Genomic DNA, 26135 nt, shown 5'->3' on the forward strand with positions numbered 1-26135 from the left:
TAGGTCTAGGGAATCAGCGAATCCTGTTAGCTCTACTTTCCAGACAGATTCCAAATACAGCAACTGGCCACCTTCTCACTCAACCTCTACCCAAATCTGGGCTACTGTCACCTCTCTTTGGGTGACTTCAGGAGTCACAGGCCCCTGCTTTCTCTACTGGCACTCTTGGCCCCTGCAGTCTATTCCTTACAGAACAGTGAGAGTGATTCCAAAGTGAAAATCTGATCACTCCTGCACCTTGGTTCTCTAATAGTTACTGTCACAATCAGTGTCATACCTATGGTTTTACTGTGGCGTATAAGACCCAATGTGCATTCCTTCTGCCTGCACTTCCAAGCTTATTTTCAAACACGCTCCCCCTTGTATGCTCTGATCTAGCCACACTGTTCTTTGAACATGCCAAGTGGGCCCCTACCTCAGGGCCTTTGCACTTGCTGGTGCTGTTTCCTCTGACTGGAGTGCTACTCCCAGATGTCCTCATGCTTTACTGTCTTGCTCGTTCATGACTTTTTCTCAAATATCTCCACCACAGAGAGGCTTTCCATGACCGTCCTACAGACAGGAGCCTCCCTGGTCATTGCCTGTCCCCTTCTCTGGCTTTACTTTTTTTATTCATAAGACTTATCCCAAGAATAAGTATGACAAACTAGATGTTTGTTTATCTGGTTATCATTTCCTCCACTAAAATGTAAGGTCCAAGAGGCAGGGAATCAGTCTTTTACCACTGAATGACTAGTGCCAGCACATGGTAATACCCGTAAGTATTCATTTGTTTAAATGAGCATTGGTATGAGAAAATTAGTGGAAACAACCTGTGTTCACCACTAAAGAGTTGATTAAGTTAAATATCCTGTGCACATACAATTTAAAACTAACTTTGAGAAGAAACAGATTTCTGTATTTTTTGTGGGACTATCACTGAGCTATGTAAATGGACCAACTTAGATGAAGAACAATAAAGAGTGAACATATGCCCTTCTTTCTGTGAAAAAGAAAAATTTAAATGTGTGTATGTATGCTTTGAATGTATATATTGGATAAAGGCTGTATGTGTATTGAACATTTCTTTAGGGTTAAGAAGAAGGCTGGTAATAGTTGCCTCTATGGAGAAAGGCTGAAAGTGTAAATGAAAAAGGTTTTCTTAACTGTATCTTCTTCAGCTCTTTTAAATGCATGCACTTGTCTAATTTTTTGCAGTAAAAACTCTTCAACATTTACATATTCCAATTCTTAAAAAACTAAAAGATGAAATACCTCACTTTTAAATTAGTCCAAATATTTGTTTAAATAGAGCATGCCACTCCTGGACCATTTCATACAAATAGGCATTTACTTTTCTGGATGATTGTTATATCAGAGCTAAAAGTGAGGAGTTTATTACCATTGTCGAAATTGTGCCAAATGTTAGCTATCCAAGACTGAAGCCTTGTATGGCTGGGTGAATGAAAACAACCCTTGAAAAGCAGGTAATTTGAAATCTGAGACCTCAGAATTAACCTGGTAATGGAAAACTATTCACGTGCCAAGATAATCCAAAGTGACTTAGATTTACAACAAACTCTAGAAACTGTAATGAACCTGGGAGAGAACTTCTTCCTGCTATTTATATAAACTGGTTACAGTTGTAAACAGTGATGTAATTCATGTTTACTTTTAAATGTTCTGGAAGTTGTAAGGTGCCGCAGCAGCGTTAACAAACCCTAGCTCAATTGATTTGTATCACTTGTCTTATTTCTAAGTAAGTGAATGTATTTATTAGCCTAGCCATGTTAATTCTGTACTCTTCATAATGTAGAAGGCAGAGTATAGTTAGTCCACAGCTTCTCTCTGCAAAGCCCTCCTTTACCCTTTCCTGTGAGCTCATTCAGTGCCCACCCTGCTGGCCATCCTGCTTAACTTGAGGATGCTCTTAAGGTCGAAATGCTTGCTCTGTCCTCTGCTGGAAAACTTGTTCTACCTCTAGGTCTCGCCTTAATTGTCATTTGGTCAGAAGGGCCTTCCATGACCAGTGTGGTTCACTCTCTACTCTCTGTCATGGAACCTTCTTTGTTTCTTTCCCCCCACCTAACTTTAGTTCTAATGGTTTCATCCATTTACTTGTTTACTGTCCATGTCTCTCATTAATACACAATCTTGATGAAAACAGAAATATCTTACTCTTCCTTTTGAAGACCTAGATATACCCAGGATCTGCTGTGGTACCTGGCACATAGTAGATGGTCAAAGATTTTTTTTTCTGTTTAAAAAAAAGATTGAGATCGGGGTTTCCTCCACAGACAAGTCTGTGCTTTGCCACGTTTCTTTGCCCCATGGTATGTAACTGTACAGAGAATTGCAGTCGTCACTCCCAAAAGTCCCCTTACGGAATAAGACATTATGAAGCCTAGTGGGTAGAAGAGTCTAGCAAGCCTTAATAAAATGCCTGCCAATGCTTCCTTGTCCTCAACCCTATTAGTGGAGTGGATCGTGGCCCATAAAATTTTATAGGCTCCAGAGAAAAATCATCAGGAAACTTGGTAGCATTGATGTGTCTTTGGAAGGTTTACTGATTATTTTTTAATCATCCCTCAAAACATAATGCATTCTTGCACAGCAGACTGATAATGCAGGTACTGTAACTGGTTCTAGATACCTCTTTTATTTGGGGGGGAAATAAAGGAAACATGTGTTCTTCTCCTGAAGAAGAATCCAGCAGAAACAAAAACACAACGCAGACAGAAAGTGCTGGTTTCTAACAGTATTATTCTAGAATAGGTGTTCAGCCTCATGAAATGTGACAGCTGTATATGTTTCTGCCCCAAGACCTTCCATCATCCTAATATCAACTGGTAAAATGTAGGAAGGAGGGCACTAGAAGATCTTCCAGTAACTAGTTGGTACCTACCAGATTTAGGAAGGGGAGTGAACATGGGTATGACCACTTGAGTATGACGAGGCTGGTTTCTGTGTTAAGATGTCAAAGTCGTGTCAAAGTAGTGGGATTTAACATTCTGAAAGTCAGTGTGGGAGAGCCTTAAGCTGGGCATTTAATGTGACTTCCTAAATTAGAGGGGCAACAGCTACAGGGTCCGGGTACCACTTAGGCTGGGCTTGGCTCAAGGATCTTTGTAAACACGTTATAGAGAGCATGGGCTTTGTACAAATTGTATGGCTTCTGTGATGTTGGACATTTGTGAGGCCGTTGGAAAAACCTTCAGGTAGCAGAGTCACTGAGGTCTTGGTGGTGTGAGCAGTGACAGAAGGGGAACCAGGCCACACAACCTAGGAGGAAGTTCTTCACAAGTCCAAGTCATAAAAATGGATCCTCTCCTTGAGATTGTCACATTAAGTTAGTGTCAAGGCCTTGATTCTGTAATGCTACATGATCTCAGGTATGAAGATTTGGATGCATGAGACCATGAGGTTACAGCTCAAAGCCATGCTTTTAAAATGCCCATCCAGAACAACCTTCTTTGGAAACCCCATGTGTGTTATACTTGGCAACTTTTTAATTAGCCATGGTTATGGTGGTTATTATATTATGACATTGCCTTGATGATTGGTGATTCCTCCGTATTAATGGCAAAGCAACAGAAAGTTTCACTACATTCGTTCTCTGGAAAATATAATCCTATTGCATTTTGTGTGCAAAAAAACAGATTATCTTTAAGTCAACTGGATTTGTTTATGAACAGGTGAACACTGAAAAGAGCCTCATGAAGGAGCAGAGTAATGCTTTGTAGTTAAGCCTACTTAATATCAATATATCATAGTTGCATGTGCCTTAGGAAACAGAGGCACATTGTGTAAGTTTTCGTTCCTTTGCTTCTGATCTTATAGCTGTTTACTTATTACCGGAGGATATGCTCTGCAATTTAGCATTGGCTTGATTTTTATTCATTCACTGAACAAATATATGCAATTGTGTGTGTATATGTGTATAATTATACATACACATGTGTAATTACATATACTTACATAGATGCATACACACACACACGCATTGTTTAGGTGCTACTAGAGTTCAAAGAAGTTTTAAATACTTGGAAGAGTTTGGGATATATTCAGAGAGGTGACATATATCACTGTAAAATATGTTGCATGACACTGTAAGAAGTTCCCAATGACTGATGGAAAATACCGTTGTCTTGTGATTCTTAAGAAGAGAGTGTATTTGCTTAGAAAGATTCTGTTTTCAAATTTACATGCCTGGTGCACCGCCACAGATAAAAGTAGGCCTCTTGGGGAGTATATTATACTGATCAAGGTTCACTTTTGCTAAATTATTCAATTTTTGAGAATGCTTTGATGCATGATTGGTATAGAGGGAGGGGAAAAAATAAGAGTGTTAATCACATCAAAAGAGAAATATTTATTCTGCACCTGTTGTGGTCTAGGCATTGCTATACTCTTATAAATCAGATTATCACTCCCTTGTTTCAGATTCTGCCATGGGTTTTCAATGACTTTTCAGTAACATCTGAACTTCTTACTATAATCTCCAAGGCCCAGCATCATCTGACTCGAGTCAGCTTTTCAGCCTCATCTCACTCCCATCTCTGCTTCACTCATTACAGCCAGTCCCACAGGCCTTGTCTGTGTTGGGACACTTGCCTTTGCTTTCCTTCTTCTGCCTGAGATAGTTTTTTTTTTTTTTTTTTTTTTTGCCCCTACCCTCACCTTGCTGTCTTTTTCTCATCCTTCAAGTCTCAGCATAAATGTTACATCCTTAGAAAGTTTTCTCTAGATGAGTGTATATAAAATACTTTTCATCCTGTGATGCTCTCTTGAACATTACCAGATATATTTCAGTGTAGATACTTCACGTGTTTCATTTTGTTTCTAAGCATTTACTGCACATAGTCCCCCACCACCCAGCCTGTGAGCTTCATAAAGACAAGTTAACTCTTCTTCCTTGTGGTATCTTGAGACCCTTCCCGCGGTATACGGAATTTGATTGACCATCAATAATTATTTGATGAGGGAGTAGACGGATGAAAGACACTTAGATAGGTCCAATTTGAGATGGAAACTGGAGTAAAAGTGCTAAGTTGAGTTTAATTCTCATAGAAGTACAAAATGAAAGTATGACACTGGACATTGTCTCTGAGATGGGAGCAAGAGAACGCTAACTCATAATGTGAACTTGGGAGAAAGAGGCAGAGAGGAGAGTTTGGGAAGACAGACAGTAGTCAAAGATAGAGGGAAGAAGCCAGAAGTGTCATGAATATCAAAGAAGGACAAAATTTCCAGGGGAGGAGGGGAAGTTGGCAATGACCAAACACCCAAGGAAAATGGGTGTTAAGAAGAGTGCATTGAATTTTGATCAGGGACATCACCAGTGATTTTTGAATGGGCCATTTCACTAGATAGATGAGAGTATGAAGTTTCTAGCCTTTGCCAAGCACCTGGAAACCTGGGCATTAATAAGAGTAAAGTTAGGCAACATGTGGAGAGGATTATAAAGGTAAGCTAAGATTCTGTTTAATGCCAAAGAGATTTAAAAACCAAGCGCCAAAGTCTGCAAAGAGCATAATATTCAATATACTGCTGAAAGAGGTTAATGGAAATGAAAGCTCCAGGGTAGGAATGCAGTGAAAAAGTGAGGGATGGCAAAGCATACATTTAGGATACGGGAGGAAGGTGGGTAATCCTGTGAGAAAAAACACAAGTAGAGGCAAAGATGGCCCAAGGATGCTTTTTTTGTGTTGGATGTAAATTCACGTTCTTAAAACGTGGTCCTTGGGCTTTTTATATCCAGAATCAGTTTTGGTGCTTGTTAAAAGCACAGATTTCTCAGATGCACCCCAGACTTACTGAATTATTCCTTGGCGTGAAGCCTAGGAATCTGCATTTATTGCACTTATTGTTTGCCTGGGTGGCTCTGACACATTCAAAAGTCTGAAAATCCCTCCCAGTGGAACACAGATAAGTGTACCTCTCATTGAGCCCAGCTAGGCAGTGACGTCTTATGAGGATGTTCCACTGAGGTTTTGATGTACACTTGGGGTTCTTTATGGGAGGGACCAGAGGACTCTCCAGGTTTGGTGAAGCCCGAAGCTTGAACAATTTGTGGGGCTGTTTTAAGGAAAAAACTGAAAAAATTAGAAATACAAACTCAAGAAAACATGACTATGTACTTAGAACGAGGAAATTAAATTATTAATTTTTGAAAGCTGACCTATCATAAAATCCAGAAAAAATAATATTAAGTATCTGACATACTTTTCCTACAGTTTTTGGTGGCATATCCTTTGATTGCCTCTTCATATGAAGGTGCTACCACTTCCTCTGTAGACAATAGAAAGATAATTGTCTCCTATGCTGATTTCAATAAAACTTTTTTTAAAATTATTGATAGTTGTGAAGCATAAAGCATGCAATTTTATGTACAGAATTCAGTCACACGGTGCACACAACCTGAAAACACAAGAATTCTGATTAATTCTCTTTTCCATGATTTCCATAAGAAAAGAAAAACTGTGGGGAACATTTATTTTCTGTGCTGCATTGAGTATATTCTTGACAGGAGAGAATTTCTGTTTTGACTGGGTGTCAATGAGAATTGAATTCTACACTTGAAATTTTACGTAACTGATGATTAGAAAAAAAATTTCCACCTAGCTTCTGGCTCCTCTAGTATCCACGTATTTCTGGTGCTGGCCATCATAGGACGTGTTTACATGGCAATGTGTCCTTTGGTCATGTACCTTCATGACAGCATGCTTGTTGAGTTGGAGCCAAGGATGGAAGGAGAATTCCTGGAAGACATTCTTATACGAGGGGAGCTAGCATAATGGACCTCTACAGGGAGGTGTCTGCAAACCATGTAAATACATACCACTGCACCCGAACTATGCGAGCCCCCAATTCAACTTCCTCTTATTCGGACCTTCAAGATGCATGTAAATCCTCCAAAACCACGCAACATAAGGGGAAGGTGAAAAAGGGTCTTTTTCATCTTACTTTAGTTGAGTTTTACAAAAATGTATGATGGCTGTTAATACACTACTAGGACCCCTTCCGGGGCCATGGAAGGGACTTGGATGAGGGAGGACCTGAAACTTCAACTTTATTCCCTATACAGCAGATTTCTCCCAGGAAGAACCAAAAAGAAACACAGATTGGAGTCTGTCTTTCCTCGTAAGTTTTTCTTATTTCAACATGTTTCTGTTTTTGACTAGAAAAATTAATGTACTCAGCTTATCTAAATTTTCTTTTTCTAAGCAGGATTATTTATAACAGATGTATCTGTTACCATATTGTTTGGCTGGCAACACTTTGTATTCTTTTTTCTTTTTTTTTAAAATAATTTTATTGGAGTATAGTTGACTTACAATGTTGTGTTAATTTCAGGTGTACAGCAAAGTGAATTAGTTATACATATACTTATATCCACTCTTTCTTAGATTCTTTTCCCATATAGGTTATTACAGACTACTGAGTAATAGATTACTTTGCTTTACAGTAGTTCCTTATTAGTTATCTATTTTATATACAGTAGTGTGTATATATCAATCCCAATCTCCCAATTTATCCCTTTCCCCCCCACCGCCCCCGGTAACCGTAAGCTTGTTTTCTACATCTGTGACTCTATTTCTGTTTTGTAAATAAGTTCATTTGTACTATTTTTTTTTTTAGATTCCACATATAAGTGATGTCAACAGTTTGTATTATAATCATTTGTACAACATGGCCTCCTTCCTCCCTCCCTCCCTCCTTCTGTCTTTCCTTCCTTCCTTGAATTGCAGACTGGAATGTTTTGTTTGATGTGATTCCTTAAAGTAGGCAGGAAGTATGGTGCTGGTGGAAGAGCCCTCATGACATACAGAATCAGGCACTACACCATGTATCAGAGGATCTGGGTTCTGATCCCCGCTCAGCTTCTAATTCACTGTGTGGCTTGAAAGGTCACTACTTCCCCTTACTGTCTTTGAGCTCCTCAGCTGGTCAGTTAACATGGGGGGAAAAGTCAGTGGTTTCTAAGAATCCGAAGGTTCTGTAGAAGTGCTTCAGGGGTGGCCAAGCCCTCACTCTTGCTTTAAAAAGGAGCTCTGCTGGTCTGCTTTATACTCTAGAATTTATTTCAAGATTTTTGCCTTGAAATGGTTGTATTATGGAAAAAAAAAAAAGGTATAACTGATTCATTTTGCTGTGCAATAGAAACTAACACAACATTGTAAATCAACTATACTTCAATAAAAGTCAATTAAAAAAAAGCAGCAGCAGCAGCCAGGGAGGTATCTGGCTTAATAACAGCAACAGCAAAAAAGGCATTTTAAGATAAGCTGTCCCTAATGCCTGGAATGACCTGTGGAGCTTTCCAATTCCATTGTAGAGCTCAGAATTTGATTTTGTATCTGTTAAAAGTTTGGGGTTCTGCTGCATAGTCAGGGTTGAGACATTATTCTAGATCAGTGGTATGCAACCTTGTCTACACTTCAGGATTATCTGGGGGACTTTTTAAAAAATTCCTTGTGATTATTATTTAATTAACCTGAGTGTAGATGGTTTAAAAGCTCCACAGGTTCCTCTGATGTACATCAGGATCGCAAAATCCGAGTGGAGATAATCATTGCATCTGTCAAGTTCAAATCTGTGTATGAAAAAAAAATCACATGTATGATGTCCATATCCACAGCCTGATAAATATTTATTGACCATGTCATTTCTATTTTATAGCTAAATTATGTAATGCCCCCATCGGTTGGGATAAATGTCAGAGAAAAGGCACCTGGTGTGCTGGCAATATCGCTAGCTTCTGTACACTCATTTGTCAAGAATTTCTCACTGTTCTTCACACCTGCAAAGGTCAAAGACTACAATTCTTGTCCTTGCCCTGCCACAAACCCTGGAGCCGTGCACAAGTGTGTCAGCTTCTCTAGTCTTAAGTCAGCTGACTCATAGAATTAATTGATTAGAATCAAAGGACTTTGCAGATAGGATTCTAAGATTTTGTGATTATTTCCTTAATTTACAGAATATGATTTAATGGAAAAGAAAGGCCTAATTTCCTTCAGACTAGTAAGACATTTATTTTCCCTTCTTATTGATCTTGGTGTGTGAAAAGGTCAGTGAGAGATGACATTGCTGTGTTCCCGTGTTGTTACAACACAGCTCTGGTCTGCAGAATTGTAAGGGGCTGAGTAATACAACTGAGATCCCTTCGTAGTGTGAAGCTCAGTGCTTGGTTGGGAAGCCAGGGCTTTGGGAGACTGAAGTGGAAATTTGCAAGAATACAAACAAGAAGTTCCCCCTGGTGTTTGGCTTGGACTTTTGTACACACCCAGATGGCAGCAGATTTCATAGTGGATGGGAAATCATTCATTCATTCATCATTTATGCATTCATTTTTTTCATGTATTCATTCCACTCACATATGTTCGAACACATACTCATATTAGGGCCTGATTTTGGTGCTAGGGGAGTGTTTACAATGACATAGATGTATGTAGATCTTCACTGAGCATTTGAGTTGACCTTAAGTAAGAATTTACTTGGTTTTTCAAATGGAATTCCACTGATGCCTAAAGGCCATGAGTCCTCTGGGGAAGTTTTAGATTTTATGTGTGCATTTTAGTGATTATCTAAAAACCGTACAATAAGTATATTCTGAACCATCTGGAAGATGACCTCATAACCAAGGGTATGATTTTAGGGCCTACATTTTGTTTGTCACCATGGTCCCTCTGGCACCATATATCACTAATGTAAGTGCTATTGACTAAGATGAAAATAAGCAGAGACAGACCTTATTCCTAGAGAATGCAGTCTGCCTACGTGAGGGCCAAGTGAAGTAAAAATCCCAAAATAAAGCTTGTGCAGTAATTTGAAAAGAGAAAAGCAGTGGAGGCCATGTTGTCACCTGGCTCGCGGCAGAGGAGGGATGCTGTGCTCAGAAGATGCTGTGCTAAAGTCCTTGTACCACATTACGCTGTTTAGTTTTGCAAGTCATCATTCTTCTCAGTAGTCAGTCATTTCCCATTTTGAACGATACGCGTTGGCAGCTTTGTTTGTATTTAATTTTAAAATTTGTTTTGGTTGGAGAATTTTATAGAAGTGATAAGTTTACTTAGATTTGTGTTGGTCCCTAATTAGCAGTGCCAGTATAAAGATAATTTGTGTCAACAGCGGGGGTTTGGGAAAGCTTCCTTACTTTAAAGGGGATTCGAATATTACTTAATATTGGCAGATTTTTTTTCTAATTTATCTCACTCTGCTATTATCACTGTTTAACTAGTTTGTTCTCCCCGTTAGCCTGCAAACTCCTGGAAGGCACATTCACACCTTACTTGACTTTGAGCCTCTTTTATGTTTATAAAATAAATGTGTTGATAACAATTAGAATTGTCTAACTCATAAGGACCACTTGAAAAGGGTAGTGAGATCTCTGTCAAGGGAAGCATTTAAGCACAGGCTATCTATCACCTTTTGAAGATCCCTGAGTCAAGTGAGGCTTAATCTGTGTGCCCATCAGCACCCCTTTGAACTCTGGAATGGAGGGAAGATCAAATTTGTTACTTTTGCCACTAACTTTTTGGCAATACAGAATGATTGCATTTGAGATAATTTTACCTCCCCCCTCCCCCAAATCAGTTGCTAAGTAGTAGTATTATACCACCATGAAGAACTGCTGGGGTTAATTTATTTTCTCAGGTGAATTCTATATTTCACCCTGAGGACTTTGTCTCCCTCACAAAGATGTTGGAATTCTAAGAATCATTTGGAAAATGGCTTCCTACGGGTCCCTCTCCTCCTGTGATACATATATGTGGCTGTCTCAGTGCATATCATGAGAGATGTCTGCATGAAACGGGAGAGCTCATGCAAGCCTCCAGAGGAGCCACTTTTGTCCAGGGGAAGCAGATTTTTTTAGAGTTGTCAGGAGGGTGGAAACATATAGACAGCAGTCAGCCATATCTCTTCATCAGGTGATTTTTTTCCGTTCTTTTTTTTTTTTCCTCTCTCTCTCTGAGCAGTTTAATGTGAGTGCTTCTCTCTCACCTCATTTATTTCAGATGCCTCAGGAACAGTACACCCACCACCGGAGCACCATGCCCAGCTCCGAGGGACCACAGGTATACAAAGTGGGGATTTATGGCTGGCGGAAAAGATGCCTGTATTTCTTTGTCCTACTCCTGATGATTTTAATACTGGTGAACTTGGCCATGACCATCTGGATTCTCAAAGTCATGAACTTCACGATTGTAAGTAAAACCACATGGTTTTCTTTAGCTTTCCTTGGGGGAAGGGAAAGCATGGGGCAAGAAAAAGAAATGTGGAAAGTGATGGCAATAGGATTCAAATAACCTGTACGCTGGTATCTTGGTGAAAAAACATTGCTGTTCAGATTACACGTGGGGATTGACTTCTTTTAGATCTCAATTCTTCAGAGGCTGGTAATCCACTTTTGCGGCACTTTCCTTCCTTTATGATCCATCGTGTATGCTTTCCTTCTATTTTGATAACTGTGTTTCTGTAATCTGTAGCTTACGAGTACTTTGAGTAAATAATCCAAGGAGAAAGGTGTGGTAGAGTCCAAAGTAGTAAGTTTTTCCAAATTTTAATGGTGGTTAAGAAAGTTTTTGTGAGGTAGGGATTGAAACATCAGAGTAAAATTAGTCTTTGGGGATTATCTAAGAATTTTCACTGTCTGTTTCCACCTGGTAGCTCATTACTATGGTTCGTGGGGCATTTCCTCAGTTTTCAGGATGGCAGTTCTCTTTCCTACTGCTTGGGTAGGATGGAGACGAGAGTGTAGCCATGTTACATTTTTTTAAAAGAATTTGTGGTTATGCTTCTTTGAAGAATTTCTGCACTTAGGACCACCCTACAGATTGGACATTTACTTGTTGAAGTTCAAATGAAAAGAAAATCCTGGCAAAATGATTTCTGGAGTTACTCTGAGGTTTTTCCCTAGAGCTTTTCTGGAGATTATAACAGTACAAATATTATAATTTCTCTTATTAGTGATGGCATAGTGGGCAGTAATCTGCTGCCCTGAAAACACTTGCTTTTCCTCTTGTGATGGCAGACGTAAGTAATTACATTGGCAGTAAAAAGAACTCCTGTTTGATAAGGAAACGTGACCATAACACAATTAAGAGTAAGGTTTTCATGTGAAAATTCAAAATAGAATAGAAAATCCAAATATATGCCTTTCCTGAATTATAAAGTTTATTTTTATCCTTAACACCCTGTGCATAGATAGACTTTCTTGCCTTTACTCAGGCCATTTCTTCTTCTTGGGCTGCTTTTCTCCATCTTTTGTGCCTGGTACAACCCCTCCTTCATGCTTCTGTAGCCCCGTTAATGTATTTATTATTATACTGATCACTCCGGATAATACTTTTTATGTGTGTTTCCCAGGCAGAGTGAACTTTGAGAATAGCAAGGGCTGCATCTCTTTTCCGTGGGCCTCCATTCATCACTCATGGGAGGTGCTATCGGTACTTGACTCCTGAGGATTCTATAAACCATGGTTAGAAACAATGCATCCGAATGGCTCATTTTTTTTAATTGAAGTATGGTTGATTTACACTGTTGTGTTAATTTCTGCAGTAGAGCAAAGAGATTCAGTTATACATATATCTATGTTCTTTTTTATATTCTTTTCCATTGTGGTTTATCACAGGATATGAATATAGTTCCCTATGCTATACAGTAGGACCTTGTTTTGTATCCATTCTGTATACATTCTGTTTATACTAGTTTGCATCTGCTAACTCCAGTCCATCCGTCCCCGACTCCCTTCCCCTTGACAACCACAAGTCTGTTCTCTACGTCTGTGAGTCTTTTTCTGTTTCATAGATAGGTTCATTTCCATCATATTTTAAATTCCACATATAAGTGATAATATATGGTATTTGTCTCTTTCTGACTTCACTTAGTATTATAATCTCTAGGTCCATCCATGTTGCTGCAAATAACATTCTTTCATTCTTTTCTAAGGTTTGGTAGTATTCCATTGTATATATGTACATCTTATTTATCCATTCATCTGTCAGTGGACATTTAGGTTGTTTCCATGTCTTAGCTATTTTAAATAGTGCTGCTATGAACATAGGGGCACACGTATCTTTTTGACTTATAGTTTTGTCTGGATATATGCCCAGGAGTAGCTGGATCATATGGTGACCCTATTTTTAATTTTTTGCTGGACCTCCATACTGTTCTCCATAGTGTCTGTACCAACTTACATTCCCACCCACAGTGTAGGAGGGTTTCCTTTTCTCCACACCCTCTCCAGCATTTATTATTGGTAGGCTTTTTAATGATGGAGAATGGCTCACTTTTTAATACTTGCAGTAAGCTCTAGGAAACTAAGCTTCTGTTTTGCAATATTAAGTTTGGAAGATGATACAGGAACAATTTCCATGGGATTGTAGGGTTCTGAGATAATATGTTCTAGACTATTGGAGCACGTCAGCTTCTACTTCTGAATCAGAGTAGGTAAACACTTTTTGAACTTGGACTTACTTTATAGACAAGCAAACTTCAGAGAAGTATTTTAAGCAGTAGAGAGAGAAAGATATGATCAGATTTGTAGTCTAGATACTTGCTCAGGTGAGGATGCAATATAATGGAGAAAGTTTCTCAGAGTTTGGGCCTCTAAAAGGTGTCCTGAGTCTGTTTGGTCTTAAATCCAAGGGACCATAGTTGTCTTTTGTCGATATGCATGTTCTGTGATGTTTTTATTTTGTATTTCAAAAGCTTTAAAGTATAAAACCTTCTGTATTGTAATATAAAATAGGAGAAGACTGAAGTTAGGGCAGTAGAATGGAGAGTAAAGATTCAAAAAACATTTAAAAGATGGAAGCAACACACCTCAACTACTGCTTGGATATAAGAGTTGAGGGTTTGGAAGACACTCTGGAATACCCCTGGGTTCTGGCTGGTGAGATGGTTGGATATAAGAGTTGAGGGTTTGGAAGACACTCTGGAATACCCCCGGGTTCTGGCTGGTGAGATGGACACCTCAACTACTGCTTGGATATAAGAGTTGAGGGTTTGGAAGACACTCTGGAATACCCCCGGGTTCTGGCTGGTGAGATGGTTGGATGGTAGGACCAAAATAAAACAGGATAGAATTCATTACCTTCCCACGGGAACTTAGCTGGGACTCGTGAACCCCCCTAATTCCCTGTTTGGGGCTCTTTTTGTTTTTAGCTAGTTTGGGGTAAAGTTAATTTATAGAACCCGAAAGAATTGAGGGTGGATGTGGTGGAGACTATGAAGTCAAACCCTGACAACCGTGATATGATACAGATATGGCTTCTCGAGTGTGCTTTATCTGTCAGGCTTAATAGTGAGAGGTCTATGTAAATGTATACTGAGTGACAGTTCACTCTGAATGTATGGGAGCTTGGGGAGCAATATGATATTAAGGTCATAATCTCTATGAAATAGGCCATTTCCTGTAGTTAACTAAATTGATTGCCAAAGTTGAGAGTTCTTAAAGCTTTACGAAACCAACTACTTACTAAAGTGAGAATAATGCCATGGTTAGCCATAATTGGTGCTTTATAGCAGTAATGCTTTGAAGCAAATAGAGCTGAAGTGTCAGAAAATTGGTCTTTCCCTGTATGTTAAAAGCATATTCTCTGTCAATTACAGTATAATACACATTCTTTTAGAATTATAATTCTTTTCCACAAATAATAATTTACTGATAGTGAAGATCTTGGGAAAGAATGAGGTATTAACCAATGTTACATTGGTGATGGTGGGGTGAACGAACATAGGACATCAATGTGACAACAGTTAAGCACTTTATGCAAGAATTGTCAATAGGAAACGGTGATTATTTTGTATACCTGGAATGTTTGATAATTTGGAAAATCTCACACTGTAATCAAACCCTCTGAGTAATGACAAACCAAGACAGTGACATCATCTGAAAGTGTTTCTGAGGACTTGGCAGTTTATCCAAGATCGGACATCCAGAATTTTCTTTTCTGTCAGACTTACATTTTCTGCCATCCCCAGGGGTATATGCTGGAAGAGTCCTTACATTATAACAATCTGGAAAAACATCCAACCAAGTTTTCTTTGTCCCAAATGTAAATCAGAAGAAAAATGAATTTTCTCTCCTCTGCTTTCAGCAGATTATTATGGTGTTCATTATTAAGCAGGACAGCATTATTCTCTCCTACTCTTCTCTATTATTTTTCCCTACTTGAAGGAGTGTTTGGTTTACGTATGTTATAAACACCTGTAGGTTAACCTGTCCTAGTTTATCACAGACTGTACTTTACAAGAGGACTAGAATTTATTAAGTGTGTTCTGTGCCCGTCACTGTGCTTGGCAGTTAAAAAATCTCTCTTTTAATTTTCCAAACAACTCTACAAATTAGGTATTATAATCTCCATTTTAGTAGAATAAAACCCAAGGCTCAGAGAAGTTGAGTGGCTTCCTAGAAGACAGAGCTAGTAAGTCAAAGAACGTGTGCTTGACTTCAAAGCCCATCTCTTTCCACCACACTTTACCTGCTCCTGCTAACTGCTACAATGACCTGGCTTTTCAACAAAACTCTGAAGCTGCCAGAAAGGTTCATCATCTTCGTTACCCACCCTGTGTCCTCCGATCACACATTTCCCTCCCAGCCGAGACATCCACTGACATTTCCTGCCTGGAGTAGTTTGCAGTAGTGCTGGCTTTTCAGTCCTTAACTCAGTTCTCTTTGCACTACAGCCGATGCCCCTCTCCCTTCACTGCCTTCACCTTTTGTTTTAGCCCCTTGTTATGTTTATGTAAACATTTAATATAAACTTAATAATACTATCTGTGGCATAGGTTGGTGTGTAGACTCCATGAGTTAATGCACGTTAGGCGTGTACGTATAGCAGCCACTCACCCGTAGGAAGAGTCTGTGCCGGCGACAGAAAGTCACGGGAGACCCCATACCACATGGCAGTGGTTAGGGGCTCAGACTCTGGACGCATGCTCTAGGTACACATCTAGGTTCTGCTACTTACTTTGGCAAATTTTACAACCTCTCTGTGCTGCGATAGACTGGGAGTAATAGCAATACCTACCTGTTCATAGGATTGTTATGAAGAATAAATGAGGTGATGCATGTAAAGTGCTTAGAGATGGAGCTTGGCACACAGTAAGTGCCTTATGTTAGTGTCTGCCATTATCATCATCACCATCACCATCATCATCATCATTTACTGAAGGCTCATTTTGCACCGGACTCTATGCCATAGCAAGTTATAAGTATTATGTAACTTAATCCTTAAGTGGCTAGATAGCAACTTCACAGGGAGGAGAGAGGCTCAATAACTGGATTTGGGATCACAAAGCTAAAAAGTGGCAGAGTAGGGATTTGAATCCAAGCAGTCTGAGTGTGAAGCCTGGTTTATTAATCTGTGTGACGTATTGTTGGGCAGTGCAGAAAGCCCTAGGACAAGTGTCAAGGAACTGGACACCTAGTGGGCCATGAACGACATCACCTTTTCCCTCTGAGGCTCAGTAAAGAAATGAATGCATTGAAGCAGGTGTCCTTGAGGACTGCAAGACATCTTCCTGTTTGAACACTACAGTTTTGTCTTTTGAACTTTGCCTTGACCATGTGAGATCTCACTCTCTAGAGGGCTGATGCTTCTGACAAAGCATTCCAGCAGCCCAATCCAGATACCTGGGCCTCAGAAGACCTCCCCAAATACTGCAGTATTGATCATCTACACTATCATTTAGCACAAGTGGTCACTGAGTGGAAAAACTTAAAAGGCTTGGGGATTTTCAATAGGTGGCATGATCTCTTAGTCCAGTGAGTGTGAAATTATTCATCATTAGATGAAGTAGGAACCTAAGGAGTCACTTGCTCACACATCCTCATTTTGCAGATGATTGAACCAAAGTCGATGCGAGGTTGCCTGACCCAGCTTCAGCACTCCAGCCGTGCCGGGAACTTCTCAGGAGCAGGGATTACGTTCTATTCATCTTTGTAGGCATGACCCAGTGCTTGGTATGCAGTCAGCTTTCAATATGTGTTTGTGAATTGTCAAATACATTTGACAGTTTTGTGCAGACCACATTCATGAGATGATGGATGTCAAGCACTCGGTCAGTGCTGGGCACGTGATAGGTCCTTGATAAATTATAGCTAGCTATATCTGTGTTTAGTAGATCCCCTAACTTCTCTTTCTCTTGCCATTCATCAAAATTACAAAATTCAAACCACTGTATTTGTGATTATTTAAGAAATGAATGTCTACTTGTTTAATAAAAACTTGTACAGAATTTTAAAATTTTCCTGTATAATCCCCATAAAACCCCTATGAGGTAGGTACCACTGTTACCCATATTTTACAGATGGGGAGTAGGAGGCTCCACGAAGTGCAGTAACTTGTCCAAGGTCACGCCGTTAGTGAGTGATGAAGCTGGGATAGGGTCGCAGGGAGTCTGGCTCTTGAGCCCACGCTCTTTTTTTTTTTTTTTGGTGGTACGCGGGCCTCTCACTGCTGTGGCCTCTCCCGTTGCGGAGCACAGCTCCGGACGCACAGGCTTAGCGGCCATGGCTCACGGGCCCAGCTGCTCCGCGACATGTGGGATCTTCCCGGACCGGGGCACGAACCCGTGTCCCCTGCATTGGTAGGCGGACTCTCAACCACTGCGCCACCAGGGAAGCCCCAAGCCCACGCTCTTAATCAGTACACTGTGTTGCCCATTTTCCAAGTGCTATTTTTCACGAAGACAAATAGAATTTGTTCAGTGCAATGTCTAAAACATGATTTATTTACCCTAAAGTAAGATAAAGATCCACTGAGGGTCAGAGGAAGGCATTCTAATATTTGTAAATTGGACACATTGTAGAACAGTAAAAGCCAGGGAGAATGGGCGGTGTGTTCCATAACTCAGAACACTAATACACCATCTGTTTGGAGAAGGCTCAAGGAACCGTTACCCAGTCAAACTAACTCTAATAGAGGGGAGTGAGGATACACATGCAGAGGGAACAGGAAAGGGGGTCTCCTGGGTGCATGAGTGGACCTCACAGCCTCACTGTCAGGAACCAAAGGCAGCTCTGGGGATGCCCACCTTCTGGCTTTCCTGGACCACGTGGCCTTGGTCTTGCCCTGGACCATTTGTTTCTGTTGGCAGACCAAGATCCCTCTACCTTTGTGGTGCTACCAGTTACCTCCTGTGTTTATTCAGGTTTCCTGCTTCCTTGCATCTTCAACATGCATGTGCCTTTGACCTTTTCTCTGTAATGACTTTCCCCTTCAGCTCCCACCTCTACCTGCCCCAGTCTGTTGTTACCCAGGTGAAATCCCAGAGAGGGAACTGCACTGGCTCAGCAGATTGTGCACACCACATTGTACTTGCTTATATGTCATGTGAGATGCCTTATCAGCTGTGACCTGAGTGGGCAAAATCATGGAGTCAGAGTCCTGTTCGTTGAGCAGCCAGGCCAGAACTTCCCTCCCGCTAGGTCAGAAATTCACTTGAAAATCACACCTGCACTTGATCTTTGATAAACATTGCCCTTTTTAAGCTTTTCTCTTATTTCTTATGTTTTCTCAGAAGTCCTCCCAGGTTAAGGTGAAGACTCCCTCTTTTGTATTTGCTGTACCTGGTGTCCTGCAGCGGGGGGACGTGCAGTATGGCGTTATTTTATTTTCCTGTCTGTTTCCCCTACAGGGACTGTAACCTTAAACTCTTCATTTTTATATCCACAGCTTTAAATATGTTGCTTAGCATGTAGTAGATATTTAGAATATTTATTGAATAAATGAATGGAAAAATAATTATGAATAGCCCGTCACTTTAAATTAAAGTGTGTAAAGATGGGTTAATAGAGCTTTATATGGCTTTTAAAATGAAGTATTAATAGATTTATTAAAGTAGACAGATCATAAATAAGATGAGTGCTTAAATTTGATTATGAAAAGGTATTTTTATTACAGACACTCCTTCCTGTGTATCAACGGCCTGCTATATTTTAATTACATGAGTCAGGAGTGTGAAATAGAAGAGAAGCAGGAGACACCATCCTAGTTAATATACAGATTTGCTCAGCAAATGGGAGCAAATGATATTATTGGCTTTAGTTATACTTTTCACTCAACACTGTTAATGAATATGTTGTGTGTGTGAGTAGCATTTGCTTCAGCTCGGATGCCAGCGTCACTTGGAAAGGCTTTTCATATTGAGAACACTGTGCTTTCCATCTCTCAGTGCTCTGTCTCTGACAGTCACTTTTTCATCCATTAGCTCAAATTCATCAAACTGAAAAATGGCCAAAAATGTTATTTTTTAAGCCGGCATGAACATTGTAATGCAGAAAAACAAAGGACAGAAATCCATTCTGTTCCATGAATAGTCCCGGGATACAGCTCTGTCATGTCCTGTTTCGTTTGAAGCTTACTGTGTTTTATACCCTTTGCAAGAGTGCAGATCCTCAAGGATGATTTTGGTCCTTACAATTGCTGTAAAATGCTATGAACCAAGCTTGTTACAAATTTGTACAATTGATTGGGCACATTTGCTGCAATTCAATTGGTATTAAGCACACTGTACAGTACACTGGTTTGTCTGGTCATTAAAGATTATAATAAAGAAAATCCTCTACTTTAATAGATCATAATTTACTAGGAAGAAAAAGTAATACGTCCCCCCAAATGACAAATCTTTTAAGGGAGTGTGAAAGAAAAAATTAGCTAAAGCTAAAAGGCCTTGGAAGACTCCTTGGGTTGAGTCTTAAAGGATGGAGAAACCCTTTTGAGTGGTGACTGTAGCCTGGAAGCATGGGTGTTAAACTCTGATGGGATGCCTCAGACACTGTGCTTCCGTTGTTGAGAGCCCAGCGTCTGGAGAGAAAGGACAGGGTGGGGAAGGAGGAGAGTGGGGTGCTGACCCTAGTCGAGTTCAACAGGATGCAAATTGTGGACACTCTTGAGAGGTCACACTGGGAAACTTGAGTGCTAATTATAAATAACACTATGCAACGTTAGCCTATTTGGATAACATTCATGACCTTTCCCACTTGCTATCCTTTTCATACACTCAAAATTCATTTTTTGCCCTTTGCCTCCGGACTTCTCTGGGGCCAGCAGCCCACCGACCAGGGGCCCGGGGCCGCGCGGACTCAGCCGACTACCATGAGCTCTGTGTCAGACCAGCAGTTTGCAGGTGGCCGGAGGAGGAGCAGGAGGACGCGGCCCGGGCGGACGAGGAGCCACAGCTGCTGCGCGGAGCTGGCATCTGCAAGTGGTTCAACGTGCGCATGGGATTCGGCTTCCTGTCCGGGGTCACACTCGACCCCACCCTCACCCCGGCGGATGTCTTTGTGCACCAGAGTAAGCTGCACATGGAGGGCTTCCGGAGCCTGAAGGAGGGTGAGGCCGTAGAGTTCACCTTTAAGAAGTCTGCCAAGGGCCTGGAATCTATCCGAGTCACCGGCCCTGGTGGGGTGTCCTGCACTGGGAGTGAGAGGCGGCCCAAATGGAAGAACATGCAGAAACGCAGATCAAAGGGAGATAGGTGCTACAACTGTGGAGGTCTAGGCCATCATGCCAAGGAATGCAAACGGCCACCCCAGCCCAAAGAGTGCCACTTCTGCCAGAGCATCAACCATATGGTAGCCTTGCGTCCGCTGAAGGCCCAGCAAGCTCCCAGCTCCCAGGGAAAGCCAGCCTACTTTCGGCAGGAGGAAGAAGAGATCCATAGCCCTGCCATGCTCCCCAAGGCCCAGAATTGAGCCACAGTGGGTGGGGGCTATCCGTGTGTGATCAGGAAGTTTTGAGGAACAGGCATCCATCAGCAGAGTGGAGAAAGGGGGGATAGTGTGGGTAGGGGGCAGCTGGCACTGCCATATATCTCAGGCCGGGGGCCAAAGTGTCACCCCCTCTTCCCTCTTGGTGGAGGGAAGGGGTGAGGCAAAGAAACTCCAATCATGTTTTATCCAAATGCACGTGAGGGCTTTGGGGGTAACCCTTCCTGCATGCTTTATCTGAGTCTCCACCCCCAGAATCTCCAGCTTCTGAAAGTGGCCTGGATAGGGAAGTTGTTTTAAAGGATATGGAATAATATTTCCCATGCCAGAGTGAAAAGATTAAGCATGAGACCAGATTGATGGACCCAACCCACAAGCCACTACCTTCTGTAGGAGGAAATATCTCAGGGGTAAGCCAGGGTTTTCCACATCCTGTCTCCTCATAACCCCCTCCTGGGATAGAGTGCTGACCACTGTCCCAAGCAGTGGGCTGTGATGATAGGCAGAAGGGGTGGTTGAGGGAACAGCTGCAGACCTGCTGCTTCTAAGCCCACTCCCACCCCATTCTGGGCCAATGCAGTTTTATTTATTTGCTCCCTTGGATGACTGTACCTTGGGTCCCACTTTCTCCAGGATGCCAACTGCACTAGCTGTGTGCGAATGACGTATCTTGTGCATTTTAACTTTTTTTTTCATAATATAAATATTCTGGTTTTGTATTTTTGTGTATTTTAATCTAAGGCCCTCATTCCTGCACCGTGTTCTCAGGTACATGAGCAATCTCAGGGATAAGTCGGCAGCAGCTCCGGGTCTGCACAGCAGGAATACTTTCTGTTGCTGTATCACCAGAGAGAACAACTATTTGGAGCGTATAGCCTATTGAACTCCTCATTTTTGCCAACTAGAGCTGGCTTTTCTGCCATAGTGTCCTCTTGAAACCCCTCCACCTTCAGTGTTTCATGGGAGACTAGGTTTTAACTGGGTTGCCTCATGACTTGGTCTCCTTCTACTGAAAGCTTGGAAATTGGTCTGAACAGGAAAAGGTGGTACAGAGAGGTTAGGAGAGGCTGGGCCAGGTGAAAGGTGCAGAGAGGGGAAGCCAAGATTAGGCCGAGGTCATCTGTATGTGTGATAAAGGATTCCTGTTCCGGACCTCTAATCCCAGGGCACAGAACTTGCTTTACATACCAGGTCCATCCTTCACTGGATTGGGCTAGGCCTAACACACACAACAGGGTGTATTGTGTATGTTTTTGTAAAAACTGTGAGCTGGTAAGGATGGGTTTTAAGAACGATTCCTCTGTACTCATCTTGAGCTGCCCAGAGATGGATATATGAAACAAGGATAAGATCCTTAATCTTTAACAATTCTGAGAGAACATCAGCTTCCAGAGAGACCATCAGCGATGGCTTCTTGGTGGTTCCCAGAGCCAGTATCCTGCCCTGCTGCAGCAGTGATTAGTGTCATGGTAGCTAAAGGAGAAAAGGGGGTGTCGTTTACGTGCTGTGAGATCACTGCAAACCGACCTCACTGTGTTGTAATGGGGCAAATGCAATAGAATGCATTGGGTGATGTGTGTCTGATCCTGGGTTCTTGTCTCCCCCAAGTGCTGCCCCCCTCTAGTTATTGTATTTGTCTGGGCTTTGTAGGACTTCACAAGTAGCTGATTTGGTGGTTGCTAGGTGGCCTAGTTTGCGTAAATACAATGAGTTGGTCTTCTGCATGTTCTTTTGAGGTTTTATTGTTTACAAACTTCTTTTTATATTGAGAAAAATAGCCAAAGCATCTTTGACAAAGGGTCTGCACCAGCCAAAAAGATCTGAAACATAGCTTGGGGGCCCCCCTTCTTGAAGTGGGAGGTCTTGAACTACACTTTCTTTTGTGTCCCCCTTCCCCTGTTTCCCATTTCAAACAAGATCTTCTGTCCTAAAAACTGGATTCCTACCCACTCTCCTTTCCCCCTTTGTGCCTCCCCAAAATAGTCCATATACCTGTACGTTTAATTTGTGGGGTGTCTGTGGTTAAATGACTTGTGCAAAAATCCTGAAGAAGCTAAGAACTCTCCATCCCTTGTTCCCAGTCTCCTGAGCCATGATGTGATTCATGCCAGACAGACTGCTGTCTTTGGATGGATTAAAACCTACTTTAATCTCTAATCCTAGGGTAGAGAGGAGCAATGAAGGGGCCTTCCATGTAGAAAGTGGGGTTGGGAGACCACGAAAGGAAAGATGAATGTTTAGGCAAGTCACTCAGGAACTTACATGCAGGTGCAAGAAACTTAAGTTGAAGTGGCCACAAGATTGTTTAATAGGAGATGGACGAATGTAATTCCATGTTTACTGCTAGAAACCAAAGCTTTGTGTGAAATCTTGAATTTATGGGGAAGGAGGGAGGGTAGAAAAGCATGTACCTTTCCCTCATCCCTTCCCCTCATTACTGCAGGAGACTGAGCCCCCTTGGGCTTTGGCGACCCCATCTGGGCAGTGTTTATTTGATGGTTGATTTTGCTGTGCCAGGTACTTCCTTTCCCATTTGCTATCATTTTGTAACACACATGCTGACCCTTTTCCCTTCCCCTTCTTTTCCTTGGGAAAATACAATGAATGCACACTTACTGGTACTGAAAAAAATTTTTCATTTTTTTTTTGTGATTCTAGAATTGAGAAAAATAATGTCAGAAAATCTCCCTGAAAGTATTTCTGTCTTTTTCCATCACACTTAGCTGCTCACACGTGGAATTTTTAGGTATTTTGGGTCATGCAGCTGTGAACTCTGAATGGCTCTCAGAAATCGGAAGTTGTGACCACATCTTGGGGATTTCTGCACTCTTACTGAGGCATTAAGCAATAATAGGAGAGAAGTTCTGAGTCCTAAGAGGCATATTACCACTGTGAACTTAAGGATCAGTCCTTCCACAGCAGACATGACCTTATTCAGACTGTAGAAAGAGACACAGTCACGAATATGAAGTTTCAAGTCAGTTGGGTTGCCTGTGTCACTAGTTAGAATTTCTAAGTTTAGAGTGGCTTTGTAAATACTTTGTCTAGAACTGATTGTCTAATATGGTATTAAAATTAAGTCACATGAAAAATTCAGTTCCTGAGTCACACGAGCCATGTCTCACACAGTCAATAGCTACATGGGGTTAGTAGCCACAATCATCATCAGAGCAGATAGAAAACATTTCCACCATTGCAGAAAGGGCTTTGTTACAAAACAGGTCTAGAATCCGCAAGCCTACCTCTTAGATAGGTCTTGGAGAGCATGAAACGCCAACATGGACAGAGAAGTTTTTCATTTCCCTCTATACAACAATTTGTGCCTTTTCTTTCCATGCCCTGGACAGTTTTTAAGACCTGGAGCCATAGGCTTAAGGTGGGAAAAACCACCTTAAAAACCTCAAGGCCCCAAAAAACCCTCAATTTAACAGAAAGGTTCTCATAATCTGATGAACAGATGGCCGCAAATAACTACATTTCTAGCAGCTTTGTTCCTTTTCCTCATACCCGTTCTCTTGCTCCTCTCCTCTTTTCGGTATTTCTTCTCCAGTAGGTAGTGAGGCTGTGATAGATTTTTCATCTTCCCAGTGAGGAGCAAGGTGGACCTTTGATGGGTGAAGGGCTGTATGGAGCAGGAAGGGTCAGGGACCGCTTCTGAGCCTTATTCTTCAAACCTGTAAAATATGCAGTTTGACCAAATGATGCTCTACAAATGGTCCTCTACAGCTTATATAGTTTCTAATTAAGGGATCCTCCTATACTCTTGGACTCAGAATGAGAGGCTGAGTTGCTTTTTCCTCTAAAAGTGTGTGTGTATTTATGTGTGCCCACACTATATTTAGTTAGACAAAAATCCAAGATGCTAAATACCAGGAAGTATATCTCATGTGCTGTTTTTTTACTTTCTCATCTTAACCCATTCAATTATTTAATGAGTAATTAGTCTCATTATCTATTGCTGTGCAGCAAACCACCCCAAAACTTAGCAGCTAAATATAACAGTAATAATTTATTTTGCTCAGGACTCATCAGTTGGGGCAGAGCTCAGTGGAAATGGCTTCCCTCTGCCCCCATGATGTCTGGCACCTGAGCTAGGGAGACTCCAAGGCGGGGGTTGACTCAACAGCAGGGGCTAGAATCATCTAGAGTCTTGCTTACTTATGTGTGGGCAGTTGACGCTGTCTGTGAACTGTGACCTCTGTAGGCCAGAACACCTACACGTGGCTTCTCCATGTGGGCTAATGTGGGCTTCCTGTTCTCATGGTAGCTGGGTTCCAGGATGCATGTTCCACTTAAACGAGGTAGAAGTGCCTAATGCTGTTATGACCTAGACTTAGAAGTCAGGTAGCATCACTCCTACATCACTCTGTTAGTGAAGGCAGACACAAAATCCTGTCTAGATTCAGGGGGAAGGCACACAGAATCCCCTCTACATGGGGGAGTTGCAAGGTTCTAGAGGAGCTTGTAGGATGGGAGATTGTTGTGGGTTGAATGGTGGCCAAAAGATAAGTCGTCAGCTTAATCCCTGGAACCTGTGAACGTTACCTTCTTTCACCTTTACTAGGTTAAGGATCTTGAGATGAGGATATCATCCTGGATTATTTAGGCAGACCCTAAATCCAATGACAGGTGTCTTTATAAAAGTCAGGCAGAGAAATATTTGACATAGACAGAAGAGGATCAGGCAATATGACCACAGAGGCAGAGCTTGGAGCGATGTGGCCATGAGGAATGCCCACAGCCTCTGGAAGATGGAAAAGGCAAAGAAGGAATTCCCCTCTGGAGCCTCCAGAGGGAGTGGAGCCCAGCTGACACCTTGGTTTCAGACTTCTGACATCCAGAAATGTGAGAGAATGAATTTCTTTTGTTTTAAGCGATCAGTTTTTGATAATTTGTATGGTGGCTTCTGGAAACGAATGCAGAGATAGGGTTCTGGCCATCGTTGGAAAGTACAGATGGTCCCCAACTCAGGATGGTTCGAATTACGATTTTTCAAGTTTATGATGTTGCAAGAGTGATGTGAATGCAGTAGATCCAGTTTTTAATTTTGAGCCTTTCCTAGGCTAGAGATGTGTGGTACGGTCCTGTCTGGTAACACTGACCTGCAGCTTACAGCTCCAAGTCAACCATGCCATCACAAGGGCGAACATCCTATATAGACTTGCACCCATTCTGTTTGTCACTTTTAGTGCAGTATCCACTAAATTACATGAGATATTCCATACTCTATTATAAAACAGGTTTTGTGTTAGATGAGTGTGCCCCACTGTAGGCTAGTGTAAGTGTCCTGAGCACATTTAAGTTTGGCGAGGCTTAGCTGTGATGTTTGATAGCTTAGGTGTATTAAATGCATTTTCGACTTAAGATATTTTCAACAGATGGTGAGGTTTTCGGAATGTGACCCTATTGTAAGTTGAGGAAGATCTGTACTATG

General features: G+C 41.4%; 1 protein-coding gene and 1 pseudogene across 1 annotated transcript in view; both read left to right on the forward strand.

Annotated features, from left to right (window-relative positions):
- SGCD (sarcoglycan delta) overlaps window positions 1-26135 on the forward strand; it is a 618034-nt gene that overhangs the window by 218728 nt on the left and 373171 nt on the right. The window contains exon 2 of the mRNA XM_060295488.1: window positions 10998-11186. Coding sequence (XP_060151471.1) covers window positions 10998-11186 — 189 coding nt within the window. The remainder of the gene's footprint in view (window positions 1-10997; window positions 11187-26135) is intronic.
- On the forward strand, window positions 20088-20686 carry LOC132597022 (protein lin-28 homolog A pseudogene; annotated as a pseudogene).

This window comes from Globicephala melas, chromosome 3 (genome assembly GCF_963455315.2).
Source record: "Globicephala melas chromosome 3, mGloMel1.2, whole genome shotgun sequence".
Taxonomy (NCBI): Eukaryota; Metazoa; Chordata; class Mammalia; order Artiodactyla; family Delphinidae; genus Globicephala; species Globicephala melas.